Source organism: Rhineura floridana, chromosome 10, assembly GCF_030035675.1.
Source record: "Rhineura floridana isolate rRhiFlo1 chromosome 10, rRhiFlo1.hap2, whole genome shotgun sequence".
NCBI classification, from domain to species: Eukaryota; Metazoa; Chordata; class Lepidosauria; order Squamata; family Rhineuridae; genus Rhineura; species Rhineura floridana.
Genome location: NC_084489.1, coordinates 84,760,257 through 84,783,682, shown reverse-complemented (window position 1 = coordinate 84,783,682; position 23,426 = coordinate 84,760,257). Strand labels below are relative to the sequence as shown.

Below are 23,426 nucleotides of genomic sequence, written 5' to 3'. Positions count from 1 at the left end.
CGTCATCTGATTGGCCCCAAAGACGGTGATTGGCATTAAAGAGGGTGGGTGTGGGGAAGGAGCCGCCTACTTGACATACACCTGTTACGCAAGGCAGGTCGAGGGAGCGGGAACGGCAGAGTTGCGAACTCTGGAGAAGCCCCACGGTGGTGTAACCAATAAGGAAGCAAGGGAGCGCGGTGGTTTCTGGGGGTTGTAGTTTTCTCCTCGCGCCTCAGCAAGTGCAGGACGGAAGGGGCGGAAGAGATGGACCTGCGTCGGCCTATGAGAGGCCCGGAGGGGGGAGGAGGGTTAGAAGCCTGCGAGCCTGCGCAGTCTGTAGCTCCGCAGAAGCCGATTCGGACGTAGTTGTGACGTCCATTAGTTGCCCGGCATCTATCGGCAGAGCGGTTGTGAGGTGAGTCGGGGACAATGAGACCCCTCGGAGAGGAGGCGGAGAGGAAAGGGGCTTCTCCCTCTTAAGCAGGGCTTAAGTGGGGGAGGGGAGAAGCTTCCTTTGAAATAGGATTTAATCGGTTGGCGGAAAGCGTCGTCTGCTTAAGTCTCTACCCTTCTGTTCTCTGGGGGGCTCAAGGATGCGGCCGACGGTTCCATTGTTTCCCTTGTGTATACGCGCAAAAAATCTACGATCTTGCGAGGTAGGCCAGGCAGGCCGAGAGGGAAGCCGCAGGGCCAAGGTCACCCAGTGAGCTCCATGGCCGTGGGAGTACGGGTTTGATCCGGGGTCTCCCCGGCCTTAGCCCAGCGCTCTAACCGCTGCGCTGCGCTTTTTCTCAATAGAAGGGTTTGCTGGACCTTTCTTGAAGCGCTGCTCTGGTGGGAAAGGTCCAGATACTCCCCCCATGCCACCCTTTCCCTGTTTTTTAAAAGAAATATGTACCGATCTGCTAATTAGATTGCTCCTGGACTCAGTATTGGCAGAGTAAATTATGCTCCGTGTTCCTCTTAATTTGGTTTCCTGCACTGAGCAGGGGGTTGGATTGGATGGCCTTATAGGCCGCTTCTACGATTCTTGTGAAATGGTTTGTGTGTAATTGGGATGTGGATACCCATTTATAGCCGAGAAGTACTTTGTCATGGCCCCTTTACCCCTTTTAGACTCTTCAGCAAAACACCAGACACACAGGGATGGGTTGCAGTTGTAACGTCAGGACAATTTAGTGGTCTAGCATCAGCAACATCAGCAGCTTTGGCCTCTGGTCATTCTTCTGTGTGTTGTTATTTCTCTTTCCAAAACCGCTCATTGCCTCCTCGGATTGAGGTTGAATGAAGGACTGCTTGATGCTCTAGGGAGTAGTTTCTTTTCCTGGTAAAAATTCATAAATTAAGGATTCTTTAAAGGTTTGATTCTCAAGGATCTCTTCTCCTCACCCCCAAATAAAGAAATGCTTCCTTAAAATAGTAGTGTGGTGGTGGTGGTGAATCTGGCAGGAGAGAATGGGAGAAGAAATCAAGTAACAGACAGGAGTGGTATGTAGGAGTTACTGAGGTTGTTAAGGTCACTGGTATAGCAGAGTGCAGCGGAGCACGTGGGTTTGGAAGCCAGCCGCTGGGTGTGGAGGATGGGTGTGGACAGGAAAGCCGGCATTGGAGTGATGATGCAATTGGAGTCACGCACATCCGGAAGAGAGCAATGCAAAGGATCTGATGCAATGGAGCGGAGAGGCTGGGTGGCAGATGAAGTAACAGGATTGGCTGAGTGACGGCAAACTGTGACGAGATCCTTCTGTCCTCTCAGGTAGTAGGGGAAAACCTGTGTGGTGCAACAAAAGTCAATTTAAAGTTGGTTGTGTAAGACTTCTTAAACTTCTCAAAAGGGAGTCATATTTCCCCCCCTTAATTAAAGCTGGAGGCACAATTGACTTATATGTCCCCAAAGGTTGTCCTTCTCATAAAGTGTAAGGCTGTGTATACAAAATACATTTAAAGCAAATGGCCCCCAAGAATCCAGGGAACTGTGACTTGCTAAGGGTGTTGTGAGGCATCAACTACAGTTCCCAGGATTCTTTGTGTATGTGTGTGGGGAATACACAGTACACAGCTTCAATCTTTAACCTGCCATCAGAGAAATCTCCTTTTGTCCCCATGTTGTTTCTGCATCAATCATGGTTCTGAGTCCGTGGAGGACAGATAATTCTGCCATCTCTGTGTTGGGAGTGACTGAATACTCCAATGACACTTGCAGCAAAGATGCAGCAGATTTGCTGTCTTCCCTCCCCCCCCCCCAAAAAAGGCAGATTGAAAGGGTCATGGTCAGAGCAAAAAATTGTGCAGAGGCACAGCAGGCAGCCTCCTCTGAAGGCAGATTCTTTGAGTTCGCAAGACTAATTGGTAAGCTTTATTTCTTACAGTGTGCTGGCAGTCTTCATGGCACACTAAAGCCTGGTTTGACCATTGTGGCAAGCCAAACTATGGGTTACCACATGAATATGGTAGCCACTGGAGAGGAGCTTGCACCTGCTTTGCTCCTTCCTGGTCCTTTTAGCACAGCGTAGCAGCTAAGCCAAGGTTTGGCTTAGTGTGTCATCCAAATGCGAAATAGCGGTTAAGCTCTCTCAACCATGGTCGTTTGTGATTAAGGAGAAGAGAACTTTACCACGATCCTATGGTGGGGTGACATGCTGAGCGAGACCTTGGCTTCACTGACACAGTGTGCCACATTGAAAGTACTGGGGGGGGGGCAAAGTGGCTGCGGTCTCCTCCCTGGGAGCCAGCGCATTCACGCTGCCGTGCTATGCCATGGATTGGCTTAGCATTTATATATAGTATTTCTAGCCTGTTCTTCATTGGACAATTTCAGTCCCAGAGTGGGGAACAAAAGAATAAATGGAAAAAACGTACAAAAATTACAAAAATCATATCAACAGGTGCAGTAAACAAATTAACCATTCTGTCATAAGGCAAGCAAGTAAAACAGGACAAAAAGTAAAGTTTCTTATTTAACTAAATACCTAGGTGGAAAACACACATAGGACATTCTAACAGATTATACAACCAGTGGTCTTAGCAACAACCTCCACCCCATTTTTCACCAATGGCAGCCCACTCACTGCCCGCCCCATCTCACCCAAAGAGGCCCCCGCTCTGTGCCAGCAGACTCTGTGGCTCTTGAGCAACTTCACACCTTTCACCCCCACTCTCCAACCCATCCCAGCTCTCACCCTGAGCAGTAGGAATGGTTGCCCACAAGTATCCACAGCAAGAACCTTCTTCCCCTTGTCCGTATTAGCAGCAGAACAAAAAAAAACACATAAGAAAAAGAGAGTGGCAAAAAGCTACATCTGGTGTTCTCCTTCTGTTCCCAGTCCTGACAAAACTGGCAGGCCACAAGGTCAGTAAGGGTGCTGGGGAGGATGTGCAGATGGATTTACTGGCCTCTACCATGTCTTTCCTCCTTACCAGTCCATGCAAACAGCGTTTGGTGTCCTCATGTGAACTTGGCCTGTCTGCCAGCAGCATGCTGACTCAGGGTTACTCTGGAGGGCTGCTTCAAATCTTAGCCTCCTAAGTACAGTAGGGCCCCGTTTTACAGCGATTCGCTAATACGGCGGTCTCAGTTAGATGCAATTAGACTAAAGCCCCACTCATACGGTGCTTGTTCCGCTTTTACGGCATTGCGTGCCATTCTAATTCAATGGGTTCCGCTTCACAGCGGGGGTCTGGAACATAACCCGCCGTACGAGTGGGGCCTACTAGAGTTTGAACTGCGTCAGAAACAGCACATGGATGCAAGTATGGTACGTAAAAAACTTGTGCCTCGCTGTGTTAAAACTATATACGTTGGGAGTTTGTGTTATACGCAACTGCCCTGAATCACTAAACTGCTGAGGAGATGTCAAGCCACGGATGATATCCAAGACACTGGGAAGGTGGCCTGGTGGACAAATGCCACACATTACAGATAATGGTCCTGCCCTGATTTCAGGTTCTCTGTGTCCTCCTGGCTAGTCTCTTCTTAACCTTCAGTTTAGTTTGAAGGTCATTCCTGTAACAGAGGAAGGTGCCTTATAGGAGGTCGGGCGATTTGTCCAGCTAACCTAGTGGTGCATTGTCTGCCGAGCCGTGGCTTTCCAGGGTCTCAGGCAGAGCACGTTCTCATCCCCTGCTACTTGGTCCTTCCAACTAGAGATGCGAGGTGAGGGATTAAACTTGAGGCTTTCCGCATGTCGCTTTCCTAACAGTTCAAGAGAATCGTTTAGCTTCTCAGAAACTTTGTAAGCCTATTTTCCATTTCACAACCTGCCCATATGGTGCTACTGTCTACTGGAACACTTTCTTTCTCAGGCCTTGTGAAATCATGTGCCCCGTTTGAGTTCGTGCCAGCCCTACCTCCTTTGTTAGCCTCTTTGGCCAGAACTGCTTGGCTCTTGGCAGCCTCTGTGCTGTTCCACATTCACCCTGATTCCTCTGCTGCCGCCACCTCACTTGTTCTCCCTGTACTCTGCTGCTTCTCTTAACACTGGGGTGACTGGGCCCACAGTAGGGGTCTGGTTTTCCTTCCAACCCACAGTTTGAGGAATCCTGATCTTTGCTTGAGCGTGTTCACCGTCAGGTATACAGAAATGTATCATGCACCTGCTGATGTCCTGTTGTCCTTCTAGAATGTCAGCGGCATAGATATCCCAGGGTAGAGATGTAAAATTTCTGGAAATTTTGAAGCCATGGGGAAAAAAACATATTTTTTTAGAAAAAAACAGAAATGTTCTGAAAAATTGAAAAAAATGCAATATTAGCACTTTTTACAGATTGAAAGTCACTTTGTTACTTCAGGAACATCAAATGTAACCATGTACAAGTTGGTTTTGCATAAAGTTATCATATTTGGTATATTAAAAGTACATTTTATTCAAACAATTACTACTTTTTACTTTTACAATTATAATTATTTACTTTTTAATTTTTTTTACTTTTTTGTGTAACAAATGGATCTACAAGATCCTGAACTGTAAGGAACCTGTTTCGTTTTGCCAGTTTATGAGGAGCAGGCAAAAAACAATTTTTTTAAAAAAGAAGAAACTATCAACATTAATAAAAAGAAAATTATTTATGTCCTCCATAGTGTCAAGCAGACATAAAGCATCCATTCCCATAAAAAGAACTGAGGAAAAAAAGAGGGGGGCAAGATTCAGGGAAACATTTTATTCATCATGCTAAAATAAAACATTCCATAATCCATTTTTTCTTCATTTTTTAATTTTTCCATTTTTTGGGAAAAAAACAAAGGCTTTGGAAAAAATGGGGGGGGAATGGTATTCTTCCAGTTTCTTTCCAGGCCTTCGCATCTCTACCCAAGGGGACTGTAGGCACAGTATCTGTGTGAGGTCAGTGTTGAACATCTTAATAATCCTACTTCATTTCTCATAGCCACGGTCTGATAAGGTAGGCGAAAAACTTCCCAGGTTCTATTTATTAAATACTGTGGGCACCATATTGCTGCTTTCCCCTCAGTCATGCGCATGTGCTCCTTTATGAATTACATTCAAGGACAAGCACTTAGTGGAGCTATGCGGACACGAGATAGGGCCTTTTCGGTGGCCGCCCCTAGGCTGTGGAACTCCCTTCCGAGTGAGGTGCGATCAGCTCCCTCCTTGCCGTCTTTCTGGCGACAAGTAAAGACTGTTTTATTTCAACGGGCATTTGGGATAGAGAACGACCAGGATTAAGTGTCATAGGTTTGGTGATTACATTATATGATTTTATTATTTTAAATTGTCTGCTGTTTTTAACCTATATTTTATGGTTTTAATTTTTCTCATAGTTTAATTCTTTTTTAATAATATACTCTGTATGTTTTAATGGTGTTGTTTTTAGTTGTAAGCCGCTCTGAGTCCTATTGGAAAAAGGGCGGGGTAGAAATAAAGTTTATTATTATTATTATTATTATTTCTTGGTCCAAGTGGATAGACTGAGATAAGCTGGCCTGGTATGTGCATGTGATAAGGGAGCTGTTTATTTAAGATAGTAACAGATTTGGCTCTTGCATATAAAGGCCTGGAAGAATTAGGTAGGTGGATCTGTGAATAAGATTTTGTCCGATTGGATTGGGTGGGTGGGTGAGGTTCTGCAGCTCTTGTGTGTGCAAACCATCTCTTCTCTCCAGATTGTCCCTACTGTTCAAGTGCCTCTGTAGCTGGGATATAACCCACTTGCTGTATTGGAAGGGTGTGGCTCAATTACTCTCTAGTGAGGCTGGAGAACCTCAGGCCTGAGAGCTGAATATGGCCCTCCAGGCCTCTGTCTGGCCCTCTGGACTCTTCCCTAGCTTAGGCCATACTCCCTCACTGGCCCTTCTCCTGCCCTCCTTTACTGTCTTTTCCTTGTTACACTGTATATCTGAACCATTATTATATTTATTGAATTATTTGTAATGGTATTTATATGGTATATATATGTTTGATGTTTGAAATGTAACGTTATGTGTTTATGTATTTATGTAATACAATAAAATAAAAAAAATGTCCTGTTTGGGAAGGTCCATATTTGAGGTAGTGAAGAAATTCAATTTTTTTCTGAATGTGTTTTTACTTCTTGCCTTGCAGTCAACATGACATCCAGTTCAGAAAGTCCTCTCCTTGGCCATTATGAAACAGAAGACAGCCAAGGCTCAAAACTGATAAAAAAATCTCGGGAGTCCCCATTTGTTCCAGTCGGTAAGTCTTTCCCTGACACTGAAACATTCTGAAATTCTCCCTTTTGTGGACTAGGGAAGAGACTCAGTTGCCCTCCTAGGCCTTTTAGGCAATGGGTGTGAATATAATAAAGGCTTTGACAATACACTCAGGAAATTCCCTTGAAATATTACTTCCTCATATTCAGTACTTTATTCAAATGAGAGTCTGACATAGCTAGACCTGCCACTGCTTTTTCCAGGACTCAGTGTTAATATGTGGGTTTGTGTGCTTAGACCTTGCATTTTGTGCCCTTCCTTCCCTCAGGATGGGAGACCATCTTGGACCCATATGTTAGTTGTTCTGAGCTTCCTTGGAGGAATAAAGGTCTTGCTATGACTTGCATCAATGATCATGTCAGTGTCTAAGAATCTCTGCACTGATAGTAAGAAATGAAAGTCATGGTTGCTAGGCTTTTAGCTGAGGAAATTTGAGGTGTGGTCCAAAACTTCTGGAGAGCATGGACCTTGATGAAAGAAAGCTGGTGTAAATAACATTGTAATTTAGTTGTAAATTGAGAATTGTGGCATAGTGGTTATAGTGTTGCATTACGACCTGGGAGACCAAGGTTCGAATCCCCACATAGCCATGAAGCTCACTAGGTGACCTTGGGCCAGTCACTGCCTCTCGGCCTCAGAGGAAGGCAATGGTAAACCCCCTCTGAATACCGCTTACCATGAAAACCCTATTCATAGGGTCGCCATAAAGTCAGAATAGACTTGAAGGCAGCCCATTTTAATTTTTCTTAGTTGTAAATTAGCATGGCTTAGTGGTCAGATTTGCACAATTGTCATTGATAAATTTGATTTAAATTGACCGTTTTCTTGATTTTTAAATTGCCTTGATATAAATCAATCCACCCTATTACGGGTACCTCAGGAAGCAGGAACTGACACAGCATCTGGAATCACGCTTGTGTTAAGCTGGTGGACCACTGGGAGAGGCTCTTCAGCCCAGATCTGACCCATATCCTGCCTATCTTGGTAACTGTGTTCATGGAATTTGTTACTCTATAATGAGGTGTATAGAGTAAACTTTCACTGAGGTCCTTAAACTTTGGCCAGGATCCAACTTGTTCTGTTAGTTCAAGATAGGAGAGTGAGGTAGACTTCAGACTTGTATTTTTTTTTTCCAGGCAGCTGCCCTTTGTGCTACATGGTAATTTCAGCTTTTGAAACAGAGAGGCAGTTCATGATACTGTATTTATGTGGAGTTTTTCAGAAGTTCAAAAATGAAAAGTAAAAGATTTCTTTGGGATAGTGCAAGCAGCTCCCATGAGCCTAAGCAACTTCTTTTGGATCTTGGTTGTTGCTAGGTTTTTGTGTGCCTGGTTTTTAACTTTTAACTAGAGTTTTGTTGACTGTGTTGTAACAGTTATAATCAAGGAATATAAAGTTTATAGTGTTATTCTCTGTTCTCCTTTTTAGGCATTGCAGGATTTGTAGCAGTGGTGGCCTATGGGCTGTACAAACTGAAGCACAGAGGGGACACTAAAATGTCCGTTCATCTGATTCATATGCGTGTGGCAGCACAGGGCTTCGTTGTGGGTGCCATGACCTGCGGTATGTACCAAAATGGGAAGCTCTGCCTTGGGCTGATATGTGGCTAATAGTCTTGCCCTGCAAACCTTGGTTTCAGATTACCCCAAGGTATCTGAGAGAGGGTGACTTGTTTTGAGGTGGTCCTGTGTTGTGCAGACTGACTTCTGTGATCATAAAGTAAGCGACACGAGCCTGATATCAGGTGGAGGGTCACTGGCATTAATCTTGGTGCTTCCATGAACTCCTCACTTTCCCAGTATGGAAGTGGATATCTTTTTGCTTTGTGCGCCACCTGAGCAGACTCTTTGCTTAGGCAGTGTGGAGGTCTTAGGAGGCTTCCCGTGACCAGAGGGGTTTTACTTCTGAAGGATTCTTAAATCTGGCTAGGCATGCATGACATCACTACTTCCCTATTAATCCTTCCACTCTGTCTCAATTAGCCATTGCTCCAAATAGCCCCCTTTAGACTACACTGTTGGGCAGCATGTATTTATATGTATTCATAGATCGGGGCGCAGAACCTTTTTTGGCCTGGGGACCACATGCCGGGGTGGGTGGGGCCAGAGGTGAAAGCAGGCAGAGCAAGGCATGTGAAGTTTTGCCTTTCTACAGTAGGCTAGTTTCTTCACACTCGCACATCTCTCTTCATTCTCCATCCAGGCAAACAGAAAACATTATCAGAGTTGCAGGACACATTTCCAGCTGGAGCTAGTGAGGGGTGTGGCCTCAGCAGAGACCCAAGGGCAAGATAGAGGAGCCTGGAGGGCTGCATTTGGCCCCCAGGCCTGAGGTTCTCCATTCCTGTCATAGATACAAGAAGGTGGCAGAAATGGACAGGGCGCTTGAACTAGAAACAGCCTAACAACTAGTCCTTGGCAGATGACTATGCCCTAGACCAGTTGGTCATGGAACCGACCAGAGGGATGGCAACCCTGAACTTAATCCTCAGTGGGGACCAGGACCTGGTGCGAGATGTAAGTGTTGTCAAACCGATTGGGAGCAGTGACCATAGTGCTATTAAATTAAACATACATGTAAATGGCCAATTGCCAAGAAAATCCAACACAGTCACATTTGACTTCAAAAGAGGAAACTGCACAAAAATGAGGGGATTGGTAAAAAGAAAGCTGAAAAACAAAGTCCAGAGGGTCACATCACTCAAAAATGCTTGGAAGTTGTTTAAAAACACTATATTAGAAGCTCAACTGGAGTGCATACCGCAGATCAGAAAAGGTACCACCAGGGCCAAGAAGATGCCAGCATGGTTAACGAGCAAAGTCAAGGAAGCTCTTAGAGGCAAAAAGTCTTCCTTCAGAAAATGGAAGTCTTGTCCGAATGAAGAAAATAAAAAGGAACACAAACCCTGGCAAAAGAAATGCAAGAAGACAATAAGGGATGCTAAAAAAGAATTTGAGGAGCACATTGCTAAGAACATAAAAACCAACAACAAAAAATTCTATAAATACATTCAAAGCAGGAGACCATCTAGGGAGGCGATTGGACCCTTGGATGATAAGGGAGTCAAAGATGTACTAAAGAACGATAAGGAGATTGCAGAGAAGCTAAATGAATTCTTTGCATCTGTCTTCACAGTGGAAGATATAGGGCAGATCCCTGACCCTGAACTAACATTTGCAGGAAGGGATTCTGAGGAACTGAGACAAATAGTGGTAACGAGAGAGGAAGTTCTAGGCTTAATGGACAATATAAAAACTGACAAATCACCGGGCCGGGATGGCATCCACCCGAGAGTTCTCAAAGAACTCAAATGTGAAATTGCTGATCTGCTAACTAAAATATGTAACTTGTCCCTCGGGTCCTTCTCTGTGCCTGAGGACTGGAAAGTGGCAAATGTAACGCCAATCTTCAAAAAGGGATCCAGAGGGGATCCCAGAAATTACAGGCCAGTTAGCTTAACTTCTGTCCCTGGAAAACTGGTAGAAAGTATTATTAAAGCTAAATTAACTACGCACATAGAAGAATAAGCCTTGCTGAAGCAGAGCCAGCATGGCTTCTGCAAGGGAAAGTCATAAGAACATAAGAAGAGCCTGCTGGATCAGGCCAGTGGCCCATCTAGGCCAGCATCCTGTTCTCACAGTGGCCAACCAGGTGCCTGGGGGAAGCCCGCAAGCAGGACCCGAGTGCAAGAACACTCTCCCCTCCTGAGGCTTTCGGCAACTGGTTTTCAGAAGCATGCTGCCTCTGACTAGGGTGGCAGAGCACAGCCATCATGGCTAGTAGCCATTGATAGCCCTGTCCTCCATGAATTTGTCTAATCTTCTTTTAAAGCCGTCCAAGCTGGTGGCCATTACTGCATCTTGTGGGAGCAAATTCCATAGTTTAACTATGCGCTGAGTAAAGAAGTACTTCCTTTTGTCTGTCCTGAATCTTCCAACATTCAGCTTCTTTGAATGTCCACGAGTTCTAGTATTATGAGAGAGGGAGAAGAACTTTTCTCTATCCACTTTCTCAATGCCGTGCATAATTTTATACACTTCTATCATGTCTCCTCTGACCCGCCTTTTCTCTAAACTAAAAAGCCCCAAATGCTGCAACCTTTCCTCGTAAGGGAGTCGCTCCATCCCCTTGATCATTCTGGTTGCCCTCTTCTGAACCTTTTCCAACTCTATAATATCCTTTTTGAGATGAGGCGACCAGAACTGTACACAATATTCCAAATGCGGCCGCACCATAGATTTATACAACGGCATTATGATATCGGCTGTTTTATTTTCAATACCTTTCCTAATTATCGCTAGCATGGAATTTGCCTTTTTCACAGCTGCCGCACACTGGGTCGACATTTTCATCGTGCTGTCCACTACAACCCCGAGGTCTCTCTCCTGGTCGGTCACCGCCAGTTCAGACCCCATGAGCGTATATGTGAAATTCAGATTTTTTGCTCCAATATGCATAATTTTACACTTGTTTATATTGAATTGCATTTGCCATTTTTCCACCCATTCACTCAGTTTGGAGAGGTCTTTTTGGAGCTCTTCGCAATCCCTTTTTGTTTTAACAACCCTGAACAATTTAGTGTCGTCAGCAAACTTGGCCACTTCACTGCTCAGTCCTAATTCTAGGTCATTAATGAACAAGTTGAAAAGTACAGGTCCCAATACCGATCCTTGAGGGACTCCACTTTCTACAGCCCTCCATTGGGAGAAGTGTCCGTTTATTCCTACTCTCTGCTTTCTGCTTCTTAACCAATTCCTTATCCACAAGAGGACCTCTCCTCTTATTCCATGACTGCTAAGCTTCCTCAGAAGCCTTTGGTGAGGTACCTTGTCAAACGCTTTTTGAAAGTCTAAGTACACTATGTCCACTGGATCACCTCTATCTATATGCTTGTTGACACTCTCAAAGAATTCTAATAGGTTACTGAGACAGGACTTTCCCTTGCAGAAGCCATGCTGGCTCTGCTTCAGCAAGGCTTGTTCTTCTATGTGCTTAGTTAATCTAGCTTTAATTATACTTTCTACCAGTTTTCCAGGGACAGAAGTTAAGCTAACTGGCCTGTAATTTCCGGGATCCCCTCTGGATCCCTTTTTGAAGATTGGCGTTACATTTGCCACTTTCCAGTCCTCAGGCACGGAGGAGGACCCAAGGGACAAGTTACATATTTTAGTTAGCAGATCAGCAATTTCACCTTTGAGTTCTTTGAGAACTCTCAGGTGGATGCCATCCGGGCCCGGTGATTTGTCAGTTTTTATATTGTCCATTAAGCTTAGAACTTCCTCTCTCGTTACCACTATTTGTCTCAGTTCCTCAGAATCCCTTCCTGCAAATGTTAGTTCAGGTTCAGGGATCTGCCCTATATCTTCCACTGTGAAGACAGATGCAAAGAATTCATTTAGCTTCTCTGCAATCTCCTTATCGTTCTTTAGTACACCTTTGACTCCCTTATCATCCAAGGGTCCAATCGTCTCAGTAAGACCTGTCTCAGTAACCTACTAGAATTCTTTGAGAGTGTCAACAAGCATATAGATAGAGGTGATCCAGTGGACATAGTGTACTTAGACTTTCAAAAAGCGTTTGACAAGGTACTGTTGCCGTGTGCGTGTATAGATCATACAAGGATGGAATCCAAGAGTCGCATAGAACAGGAATAAGCCAGGCCAGGCAAGTTTCTTGTAAGAGTCTTTACTAGGCAAAGACATTAGACACAGTTCTCTTCACAGACAGCTTTTCCCCCACACTGAGTTTTTCCAAGCATCCCACCTTATCAGGCTTCCCAGCCAGCTACTGACCTTGGCAAACCTGGCGCTCTGTTCTCACAGCTTAACCCTTCTGCTTCAGGTTTCACTCTCTTTGCTAAAAACCCTGTCTGTGAGTCTCACAGCCTGCTTCACTGACCAACAGCCCCCACCTGAGACTCACAGATTACAAACCTTCATTGTTCATCATTACATTTCTACAATATTAACTTTTCATTACAATACATATCAGTACATGGTGTGTTTTCTTACAGTTTCTATTTACATTTTCAGTTCAGTTCTTGTTTATTTCTTTATTCACACAGGTTTTACAGAGTCATTTTGTTCACTTTTATTTGATAACACATTTATATTTCATTCCTCAACACAAAACTTCCACATGAGATCCATTGTTTCTTTATCTATTGGTCCTTCCTTTTCCCATTCTACTGGATATTTATCTGTTTCATTATTCTGTTGTGTAACATTAAATGTGAATCTCTGAGGTGGTTGACCTTTCGTTTTTCTTTCTGATCTCCTAACATTATCTATTTCCATTTCTTCCTCACTCTCTATTTTACTTGGACCTGCACCTGTTCCTGCACTTGTACTTGGCACTTCTGTATCTTGCATTGCCATGTCTTCACCTCTCAGCCTTTTTACAGTACGTTTGCCACCATGTATTAGATCAGTCAGTGCAGTTCTTAATGGAATTTGCTGCCCAAAAGGAACATCTGCTGCTTCCTGCTTGTTTGCACTATCTAGGATAACTGTTTGACTGTCTCTCCAAGGTTTATCTATCACCTTTATGCTTCTGCTTAACACTACTTGTTGTTTCTCAAGCAACCAAACTCTATAATATGAATTCTGAAATCCCAAAATGCATCCTGCCTGAGCTCTTGAGCCTAATTTACCATGCCTTTTCTGTTTTGCAACATGTACCTGTTTTCTGAATGCACCATTTTTAACATATTTTGATTCATCAATCTTGCACTCAACCATAAACATTTGGTTCTGTAATTTCCCTTGCATGCATATTTCACCATCCTTTCTCACAAAACATCTATCCCCTTCAAATGTAACTTTACAACCTATTTGAGCCAATTTTCTTACTGATAGAATGTTATATTTTAAACCAGAAACCAATAACACATCTGTTAATATAGTTCCCAAATTACGTAACCTGAGCGTGCCTTTTGCAATCACGTCCTGAGTCGATCCGTCAGCCAGATAAATCTTCTCCTGCGCCGGCTTTGAAGTGTAAAATAAACTAGAGTCTGTGATTAGGCAATTAGATGCTCCACTGTCGAGAAGCCACTTAGAGTTAATGAGTTTATTGTCCTCCTTAGTAACAAAGTTCACGCTTGTTCTCTGACTTCCAAAGTCCCTGTTATTTCTCTTCTTTAAACAATGTCTCTGTATATGTCCACGGGACCCACAAAAATAACATATTTTATTCTCTTGCCTGCTTCTTTGATTTTGTTGTTGTTGTACAGCCACAGTCTCTTTTAACTCAGTTTTCTTATTTTCTTGTCTTCTATTCCACTCTTGTTGAAGTTTCTGTTCTACAAAGTCCAAATTCAGATGTCCGTCGGGTAAAGTTTCCAGGCTAGAGACCGTGACATCCCATTTTTGATCAAATGAAGATAACAGTATATAGACCATCTGAATGTCACTATGATGCACTCCTCTATCTTGCAGCTCAGCATTTAATCTACGAAATTCAGCCAGATGCTCTGTCATAGTCACTTCATCTGTAAAACGCATCTGATACAGTTTCCGTGCTAAATACAGCCTGCTCCCAGCAGTTTGCTGCACATGAGCGGCTCTTAGCTTCTCCCACATCTGATTAGCTGTCGGCTCATTACTCACCAGCAACAGTTGAGAATCAGACAGCCCCAGAGTAATAAAAGCCTTCGCTTTCTCGTCTTTCTTCAACCACGCTGCTGAAGGAGCTGCCGGAGGGGGGTTTTCTACGACATCATTCAAATCTTCTTTAATCAGAACTGCTCTCATTCTCCATTTCCAGCTGGAGTAGTTTACAGCATTCAGCCTCTCCATCGGCATCCCGGATAACAGGTTTACAGCCATGTTGTCCACTCTTACTTGCCTCTTACTTGCACTTTTGTTTCTCTCTGCAACAACGTCACGTCAACTGCTCTCGAACCCGCTACCTTGTATGATAAGCTGGGCCCATAACCCCTGTTGCCGTGTGCGTGTATAGATCATACAAGGATGGAATCCAAGAGTCGCATAGAACAGGAATAAGCCAGGCCAGGCAAGTTTCTTGTAAGAGTCTTTACTAGGCAAAGACATTAGACACAGTTCTCTTCACAGACAGCTTTTCCCCCACACTGAGTTTTTCCAAGCATCCCACCTTATCAGGCTTCCCAGCCAGCTACTGACCTTGGCAAACCTGGCGCTCTGTTCTCACAGCTTAACCCTTCTGCTTCAGGTTTCACTCTTTGCTAAAAACCCTGTCTGTGAGTCTCACAGCCTGCTTCACTGACCAACAGGTACCTCACCAAAGACTTCTGAGGAAGCTTAGCAGTCATGGTATAAGAGGAGAGATCCTCTTGTGGATAAGGAATTGGTTAAGAAGCAGAAAGCAGAGAGTAGGAATAAATGGATAGTTCTCCCAATGGAGGGCTGTAGAAAGTGGAGTCCCTCAAGGATCGGTATTGGGACCTGTACTTTTCAACTTGTTCATTAATGACCTAGAATTAGGAGTGAGCAGTGAAGTGGCCAAGTTTGCTGACGATGCTAAATTGTTCAGGGTTGTTAAAACAAAAAGGGATTGCGAAGAGCTCCAAAAAGACCTCTCCAAACTGAGTGAATGGGCGGAAAAATGGCAAATGCAATTCAATGTAAACAAGTGTAAAATTATGCATATTGGAGCAAAAAATCTGAATTTCACATATATGCTCATGGGGTCTGAACTGGCGGTGACCGACCAGGAGAGAGACCTCGGGGTTGTAGTGGACAGCACGATGAAAATGTCGACCCAGTGTGCAGCAGCTGTGAAAAAGGCAAATTCCATGCAAGGGATAATTAGGAAAGGTATTGAAAATAAAACAGCTGATATCATAATGCCATTGTATAAATCTATGGTGCGGCCGCATTTGGAATACTGTGTACAGTTCTGGTCGCCTCATCTCAAAAAGGATATTATAGAGTTGGAAAAGGTTCAGAAGAGGGCAACCAGAATGATCAAGGAGATGGAGTGACTCCCTTACGAGGAAAGGTTGCAGCATTTGGGGCTTTTTAGTTTAGAGAAAAGGCAGGTCAGAGGAGACATGATAGAAGTGTATAAAATTATGCATGGCATTGAGAAAGTGGATAGAGAAAAGTTCTTCTCCCTCTCTCATAATACTAGAACTCGTGGACATTCAAAGAAGCTGAATGTTGGAAGATTCAGGACAGACAAAAGGAAGTACTTCTTTACTCAGCGCATAGTTAAACTATGGAATTTGCTCCCACAAGATGCAGTAATGGCCACCAGCTTGGATGGCTTTAAAAGAAGATTAGACAAATTCATGGAGGACAGGGCTATCAATGGCTACTAGCTGTGATGGCTGTGCTCTGCCACCCTAGTCAGAGGCAGTATGCTTCTGAAAACCAGTTGCCGGAAGCCTCAGGAGGGGAGAGTGTTCTTGCAATCAGGGCTTCCCCCAGGCACCTGGTTGGCCACTGTGAGAACAGGATGCTGGACTAGATGGGCCACTGGCCTGATCCAGCAGGCTCTTCTTATGTTCTTATGACATATGAAGTCTTGACTTCCCTCCCTACTCTATTTATTCTGCAAGAAGATGTGCATCCCACATAGTAAGAACACGTAATGCAGGTGTGGGGAGCCTCTGGCCCTCCAAATGTTGCTGAACTACAACTCCCATCATCCCTGGCCATTGGCTGTGCTTGCTGGGGCTGATGGGGGATGTAGTTCAGCAGCATCTGGGCGGCCAGCAGTTGCCCACACCTAATATAACAGGTCACACTGTTATATTTGGCTTTCTGGGTAGGTGGCATGGGCCTACTTAGGCTGTGATGTCCACTGCTGGGGATAGGTCTTCTGGCAAGGATGGAGCTGTCCCAGTACCTTTTTTCCCCCCGCCAGCAAAAGAAACATAGCTTTGAACTCTAACTCTCATTGCTAATGTGCTTTTTTTCTTTTTGTCTTCCAGGTGTCATTTATTCCATGTATCGAGAATACTGGGCCAAGCCTAAGCCGTAGGAAACAGTCAATTGAAACCTACGCGTGCTGGTGTTCTTATGTACTTTAGTGGTAGACCTCACACGGAAATGATGCTGCAATGATAACAAACACAAGGGTGTGGCTCTGACTTTGTACGTCTCACGCATGGTGTTAACCTCTATGTTGCCAGTGCTACATTAGGTTGTGTCAAAACCTGTTTTCTGTCTTTTGAGCTCAACTGTTTTACAGTGTACAACACTTTTCACTATACAGTAGGGCCTCGCTTTACGGCGTTCCGCTTTAAGGCATTCCGCTGATGCGGTGGCTTTCATTTTCCATTTTAAAGGGTTTTTTCCCCTTTTGCACTGTTTTGCGCCGTTTTCGCATCATTTTCGCGCGACGTGGCCCATTAAAGTCAATGGGGTTCTGCTTTACGGTGTTTTCCGCTTTATGGCGGGGGTCTGGAATGAAACCTGCCGTATAATCAGGGCCCTACTGTACATACCTGGCACTTAGGCACTCTGTGGGTTAGAGGTCCACAATTTTCTCTTCAGAGGCTGTTCTTAGGATGTGAATAAGCAAGCAAGACAATAAAGGAAGGAGATGTGCCAGTGTTCATGCCATGCCTGTTCCAGAGATACAATAAGGTCAACCTCTCAGTAACTCTGAATTCTTTAAACTTCCATAGAACAAATGTTGTGGAAGATTAAATCAAGATACAAGCCTTAAATAACAGAGTATTTACAATTTTTATTTATTGCAAAACATTAAATTGTGAAACATTCACTACTTTTCACTGTGGCATTGCAGCTTCTTAAATTATTATTTTTTTGTAATTGCACATTTCTATTTTGAGTGTATATCACATTTATTTTAAAAGGCCTTCTGTACAATATTGTTTGTGGGAGGCCCTCTTGGAAAACCCTTAGCAGTGAAATAATAGATCCAAAACAAATGACCATGGTGATTTGGGTCTCAAAATTGTATAAAATACTTGGGAATGCAGTACCAAAATCATACTGAACAGAGGGTTCATCCATTTTGTTGCCCTCTGCTAGCTAGCCAAAGTGTGCAATTGCCACCAACACTTATGATTCCCCCCCCCCAAGCTATGCAGTGCCTTGGACTGGCTCAGATTTCTCACTGCTTTCAGGGCCTCTCTGTGGCTCAGTGTGTGGTTGGGAGATTGGCTACCCTTCTTCAGGTGGGGCATTTCTTTTAAAAATGCATTGTTAGGTCCTAGATATATCCTCTTCCATCCCATAAGTCACTAACTGTTCTGCCATTATGCTGTTCACAAATAACAGATGGGACTTACAGCTGTAGCTGGAACAAAATTACAAATCTGAAATTCTATTCTTGTTAAGCTGCTTGCATTCCTTGGTTTTATCATGGTGTCCTGAGTGATACTAATGCAGTGTAAATTAATCCAATGACTGGTTTTATTAAATGTATTTACATAAGAACAGTTGTACTCTCGCAAACAATAATAGTCTCTGCAGTCCATTATTTTCTCTCTGTTGTACTGTGGTTAGCATAAGCACACTGCTTGCTGTCTCAGCGGCAGGTTAACTGGAAGGGAAAAGAAAATATGCAGATCTGTGGGGCCCCCAGAGTTAGGGAATGTGGGAGACACATCACACCAGCTAGAACAAACTGAGAGCAATACAAGAAGATTTTTGCTTGTATTGAAGCTAATCTACCTGTGAAAGCAGTATTTTATAAAGTGAGAACTCTTACTTTATTAAACCATTTATAACAACTAACAACAAAACAATGACATAAAATGGAAAGAGCATGCTTTTGTTGTCAGTGGGAAGTTTTCTCATAGGTGGCGGTGGAGCCCTTGGATTAATGAAAATGGAATTAGTATTAATACAATTGTAAAGCACACAAAGTAATAAGGCCAGGGAGCAGATTAGCTTCCTCCTCCCCCCCCCCCAAAAAAAATTTGGCCCTTCTGTGAGGGTATTAGAACTTGTTCCTCAGAAGTACAGTCACACACACACACACACCCCAGGTGTGGGAAGCAAATCTGCAGTGTATGATTTTAGGACTATGGTAGATTTGGTACTAGATCTGCCTCGTGGAGAAATCATCTTGTCTCCCAGTGGCCCTACCCATTTTTTTATTTTAGGCATGGCACAAACTTTGCCAACAATTTTCAGCTATGAGGAAATGAATTTTTCAGAAGTTGTGAGTTTTCCATTTCAATAGGGAAGCTCTTCAGTTGTCCAAATTGGGTTCATAAATCTGAACCACCTTGCTGCTAGGTGCTGGCTGACTTATGAGAGCAGCCTTCCTATAACCAGGCGCCTCCCAGGGGCTTTGGACTCCAATTCCCATCAACCCCAGCCAGCATGGCCAATGTTAAAGGATTGGGAGGGCTGTAGTTCAACAATCTGAAGGGTTGGGAAAAAATGTTAAGAGAATCTGATCCCCTGTGACATTTGTTGTGCAGCTTGACTACTTCTATCCTGATACTTGCAGAAATTGCACATATTCCAGGAAAGAACATCTGAACACAGATGCTGGCTTCTAAACCTTTTATGCTCTTGTCACCAGTGTGGTGTAGTGGTTAGAGTGTTGGACTACGACCTGGGAGACCAGGGTTTGAATCCCCACACAGCCATGAAGCTCACCGGGTGACCTTGGGCCAGTCACTGCCTCTCAGCCTCAGAGGGAGGCAATGGTCAACCCCCTCTGAATGCCGCTTACCATGAAAATCCTATTCATAGGGTCACCATAAGTCGGAATCAATTTGAAGGCAGTCCAGTTCCTTGAGTGAAAATCTTCAGAGAATAGTAGCAGTATAAGTAATAAAGCAGCCTTAGTCAATTTTATCTGTGGATCAGCCCCATTGAAAAGTTAGACAGGAGATCACCTGTAGCTCTTCCAAGTTAACTTTTTGTAAGGGTCTGTGCCTGGCTAATATTAACCATACGTGATTTCCCTCTTGTACTCTTTCTGGAATAACTCCCAGTTCACACACTTTTCAGTGGATTATAACAAGAATCTTTACTTTAAAAGCATGCATTAGAAAAGTTGGGGAAAATGTACTTTTTCTTACTACAGTGATTGCACATACCATATAAAGTAGGGGGTGGGGGAATCTATTTCAGCCTGGGGGCTACATGGGGGGGGTGCTGGAGGCAAAAGTGGGTGAAGTAATTGATGTAAATTTTACTTTTCTGCAGTATGCTAATGTTTACACGCACATGACACAGCTCTCTCCTGTATCCTCCATCCAGACAAGCTAGAGAGTTCCCAGGGCCAGTTGTATGGGCTAGCAGCCTTTCCCAACCAGTGTGCCACCAGGTGTTGTTGGACCACAATTCTCATCTTTCCTGACCATTCGCACTGCTGGCTGAGGCCAATGGGAGTTGTGGTCCAGCAACACCTGGTGGCCCACTCTCTGCCTTTGACCCCTGGACCCGAAGTTCCTCACTGGTATAAAGGGTCTTAAATGGAAATGGACTGTCTTCGACTTATGGCGACCCTACAAACAGGGTTTTCATGGTAAGCGGTATTCAGTGGTGGTTTCCCATTGCCTCCCTCTGAGGCTGAGAGGCAGTGACTGGCCCAAGGTCACCCAGTGAGCTTCATGGCAGCGTGGGGATTTGAACCCTGATCTCCCAGGGCGTAGTCCAACACCTTAACCGCTACACCACACTGGCTCTCATAAAGGGTCTTAAGAAATACTTAAAACACAACAGAATCACACGTACTGTATTTTGGCATGGATGCATATATCTTTAACCACATTATTCTGTTCCAAATCAGTGTGGTTTAGGAAGAGATAGACTTCCTAAAATGCATACTTTAGGATGAATTTAGAATTCTGTGTTGATGCCAAAATACAGGCTCGAGGGGTAGTATCTGCTCTGAAAATCCATATAAGTTCTGCAGACGAGACTTGGCTTATCCTAAGCGCCATTAGGAGGCAGCTACAATATCAATATCTCTCACTCGCAGAGAGCCTTTTATGTCGGTGTACAGAAAGGGTTTCGGTGGGGTTGCGTCTATGTGTGCGGTAGATGAGTACAACTTCCGCTCGTATTTCTTAGAGGATCGGTGCCAGGGCAAGAAACAGACCAACAGTAACTGGAAATAGATTCAATGCAACCCTCTCTATGGATGGGTTTACTGCAGCTGTGCAAACTAAGGATAGGACCCAAATCCAGACAGAAACAAGGAGAATAGGCCATCTTCCCTGGATCCGCTACATGCAAAGGGGAAAAGGGGTCCCTGAACAATGTGCAAGTTTGCAAAGCAGAAGCACCAGCCTTTCTGATGGCTCATCCATTTAAACTTCCAGATTTACTGCTTGTTGGGGGCATGAAGTATGTGTGACCTTGGAGGACTATATTCTAGTGTCTGGCCAAAGGATAGCAACTGATTAGAATAATATGAAAAACAAACCATTAGAGCAGTGATTCCCAAACTTTTCCCCCACAGACCACTTGAATATTGCTGAGGGTCTTGGTGGACCACTGAATGATTTTTTTTTTGCCTGTTGTAGCAATTGTGATGCATTGTGCTAGATGCTGTAGGATCTGAAACAGCCTTGGTCGCTCTGGTAGATGATTTGAGGAGGGCATTAGATAGGGGAGAATCCACCTTTCTTGTCCTCCTCGATCTCTCAGCGGCTTTTGATACTGTCGACCACAGTATCCTGCTTCGCCTGGAGGGATTGGGAATTGGAGGCACTGTATTACAGTGGTTCCATTCCTTTCTCTCCGATAGGTACCAACAGGTAGCGTTGGGGGAGGAGGTATCAGACCCTTGGCCTCTCAATTGTGGTGTGCCACAGGGCTCTATCCTCTCCCCCATGCTATTTAACATCTATATGAAGCCGCTGGGGGCAATCATCAGGAGATTTGGGCTGCAGTGTCATCAATATGCGGATGACACTCAGCTCTATCTCTCGTTTAAATCTTCACCAGAGTTGGCTGTGGAGACCTTGTCCAAGTGCCTGGAATCTGTGAGTGGATGGATGGGAAGGAACAAGCTGAAGTTGAACCCTGATAAGACCGAGGTACTACTTGTGGGGGACAAGAGAAGGTTGGGCGACATTGACCTGAAGTTCAACGGGGTGAGTCTACCCCTAAAGGACCAGGTCCGCAGCCTTGGGGTTGTGCTTGATTCCAGGCTGTCCATGGAGGCTCAGATTTCGGCAGTGAGCCGGGCAGCCTGGTACCAACTACACCTCATACGAAGGCTGCAACCCTACCTTCCTGTTCACCAGCTCCCACTAGTGGTACACGCCCTGGTCACCTCTCGTTTGGACTACTGTAATGCACTCTACGTGGGGATACCCTTGAAAACTGTCCGGAAATTACAACTGATGCGGCGGCTCGACTACTTACGAATAGTCGCCGCCGAGATCACATCACACCAGTGTTGTTCGACCTACACTGGCTACCAGTTGTTTTCCGAGCCCAATTCAAGGTGTTGGTATTGACCTTTAAATCCCTACACGGTTCCAGCCCAGTTTATCTCACGGAGCGCCTTCAACGCCACCAATTATGCCGCCCGACAAGATCGGCCACACAGGGCCTTCTCTCAATCCCGCCGACAAAAACAGCTAGATTGGCGGGTACAAGAGAGAGAGCATTCTCAGTGGCGGCCCCCACTCTTTGGAACTCCCTCCCACAAGATCTCCGGCACGCCTCTTCCCTAAATGTGTTTCGGAAAGCCTTAAAGACCTGGCTCTTTCAGCAGGCCTTCGGGGTATCTGGGGAGGGTTAATTGTTATAACTGAAATGCCTCCTGCCCAGTTTTAATATTGTTGCTGCAGATGTATTGTTTTTATATTGTATTACTGTATTTTATCAATTGTATTTTAACAATTTTGTAAGTCGCCTAGAGTGGCCATTGGCCAGATAGGCGACGAAGAAATTAAATTTATTATTATTATTATTATTATTATTATTCTAGCCTCCTATTAACTTTGCTGCTAGTCCTCTCCATTCCTTACAGATGTCTCCTTCCCCGCATCACTTCCGGTCCATCCTGGTCACTGTCTGGGTAGACCACCAGGTTCTAATAATGATGGAGCAGCCACCATACCTGCCATTCACAGCTACTCCTCCCACCATTCTTCACAGGCATGCCATGGACCTCTGAATGAAGCTCATGGACCATTGGTGATTCCTGGAGCTTAGGTTGGGAACCTCTGCATTAGAGATTATGTGTCATTTCCCACGTATTAAGTTGGGAAAATGGAGTTTTTGGGGGCACCTGTATTTCACAGGGAGCCATGACCAAGCAAGAGTCCCCTGATGCTCATGTTTCTGTTGCATTTGTTTATTTGTACACTGCGCTCAACATCTAAGGCCCTCCTCCGAGTACCATCCCATCGAGAAGCTCGGAGGGTAATGACTAGAACTAGGGCCTTTTCAGTGGTGGCCCCCAAACTGTGGAATAGTCTCCCTGATGAGGTGCGCCTGGCGCCGACGCTGCTATCTTTTCGGCGCCAGGTGAAAACTTTTTTATACTCCCAGGCATTTTAAATTGTATCTTATGTGTATTTTATAGTGTATTTTAACAATATTGCATTATTGTTTGTATTTTGGTGTAGTTTGGTTCTTTGCTTGTTTGTTTGATTCTGTTATATCTATTGTATTTATATATTGTGCTTGTTTATTTCTGATGTACACTGCCCAGAGAGCCTTTTTGGCTTAGGGCGGTATATAAATAAAATAAAATAAATAAATAATAATAAATAATAAATAATACAATAGCTCTAGATTTTTTAAAAAAGATTATTGTGGGAAGGAAATATTTTTCCTGGCAGAGTTCCTATATCTTTCAGCAGGTGTATGAT

The 23,426-nt window shown here is 44.3% G+C and overlaps 1 protein-coding gene across 3 annotated transcripts; it reads left to right on the top strand.

Annotated features, from left to right (window-relative positions):
- The first annotated feature begins 289 nt into the window (after positions 1-289).
- Positions 290-18,087, top strand: HIGD1A (HIG1 hypoxia inducible domain family member 1A). 3 transcript variants are annotated; one of them, XM_061587048.1, is made up of 4 exons: positions 290-397; positions 6,540-6,650; positions 8,096-8,230; positions 16,587-18,087. In XM_061587048.1, exons 2-4 carry the CDS (start codon positions 6,545-6,547, stop codon positions 16,634-16,636), a joined length of 291 nt encoding a protein of 96 aa, XP_061443032.1. In that variant the 5' UTR covers positions 290-397; positions 6,540-6,544; the 3' UTR covers positions 16,637-18,087. The 3 variants fall into 3 exon arrangements, with proteins under 3 accessions (XP_061443032.1, XP_061443034.1, XP_061443033.1); XM_061587050.1 differs by lacking the exon at positions 290-397 and adding an exon at positions 617-638; XM_061587049.1 differs by lacking the exon at positions 290-397 and adding an exon at positions 1,635-1,738.
- Positions 18,088-23,426: the final 5,339 nt, after the last annotated feature.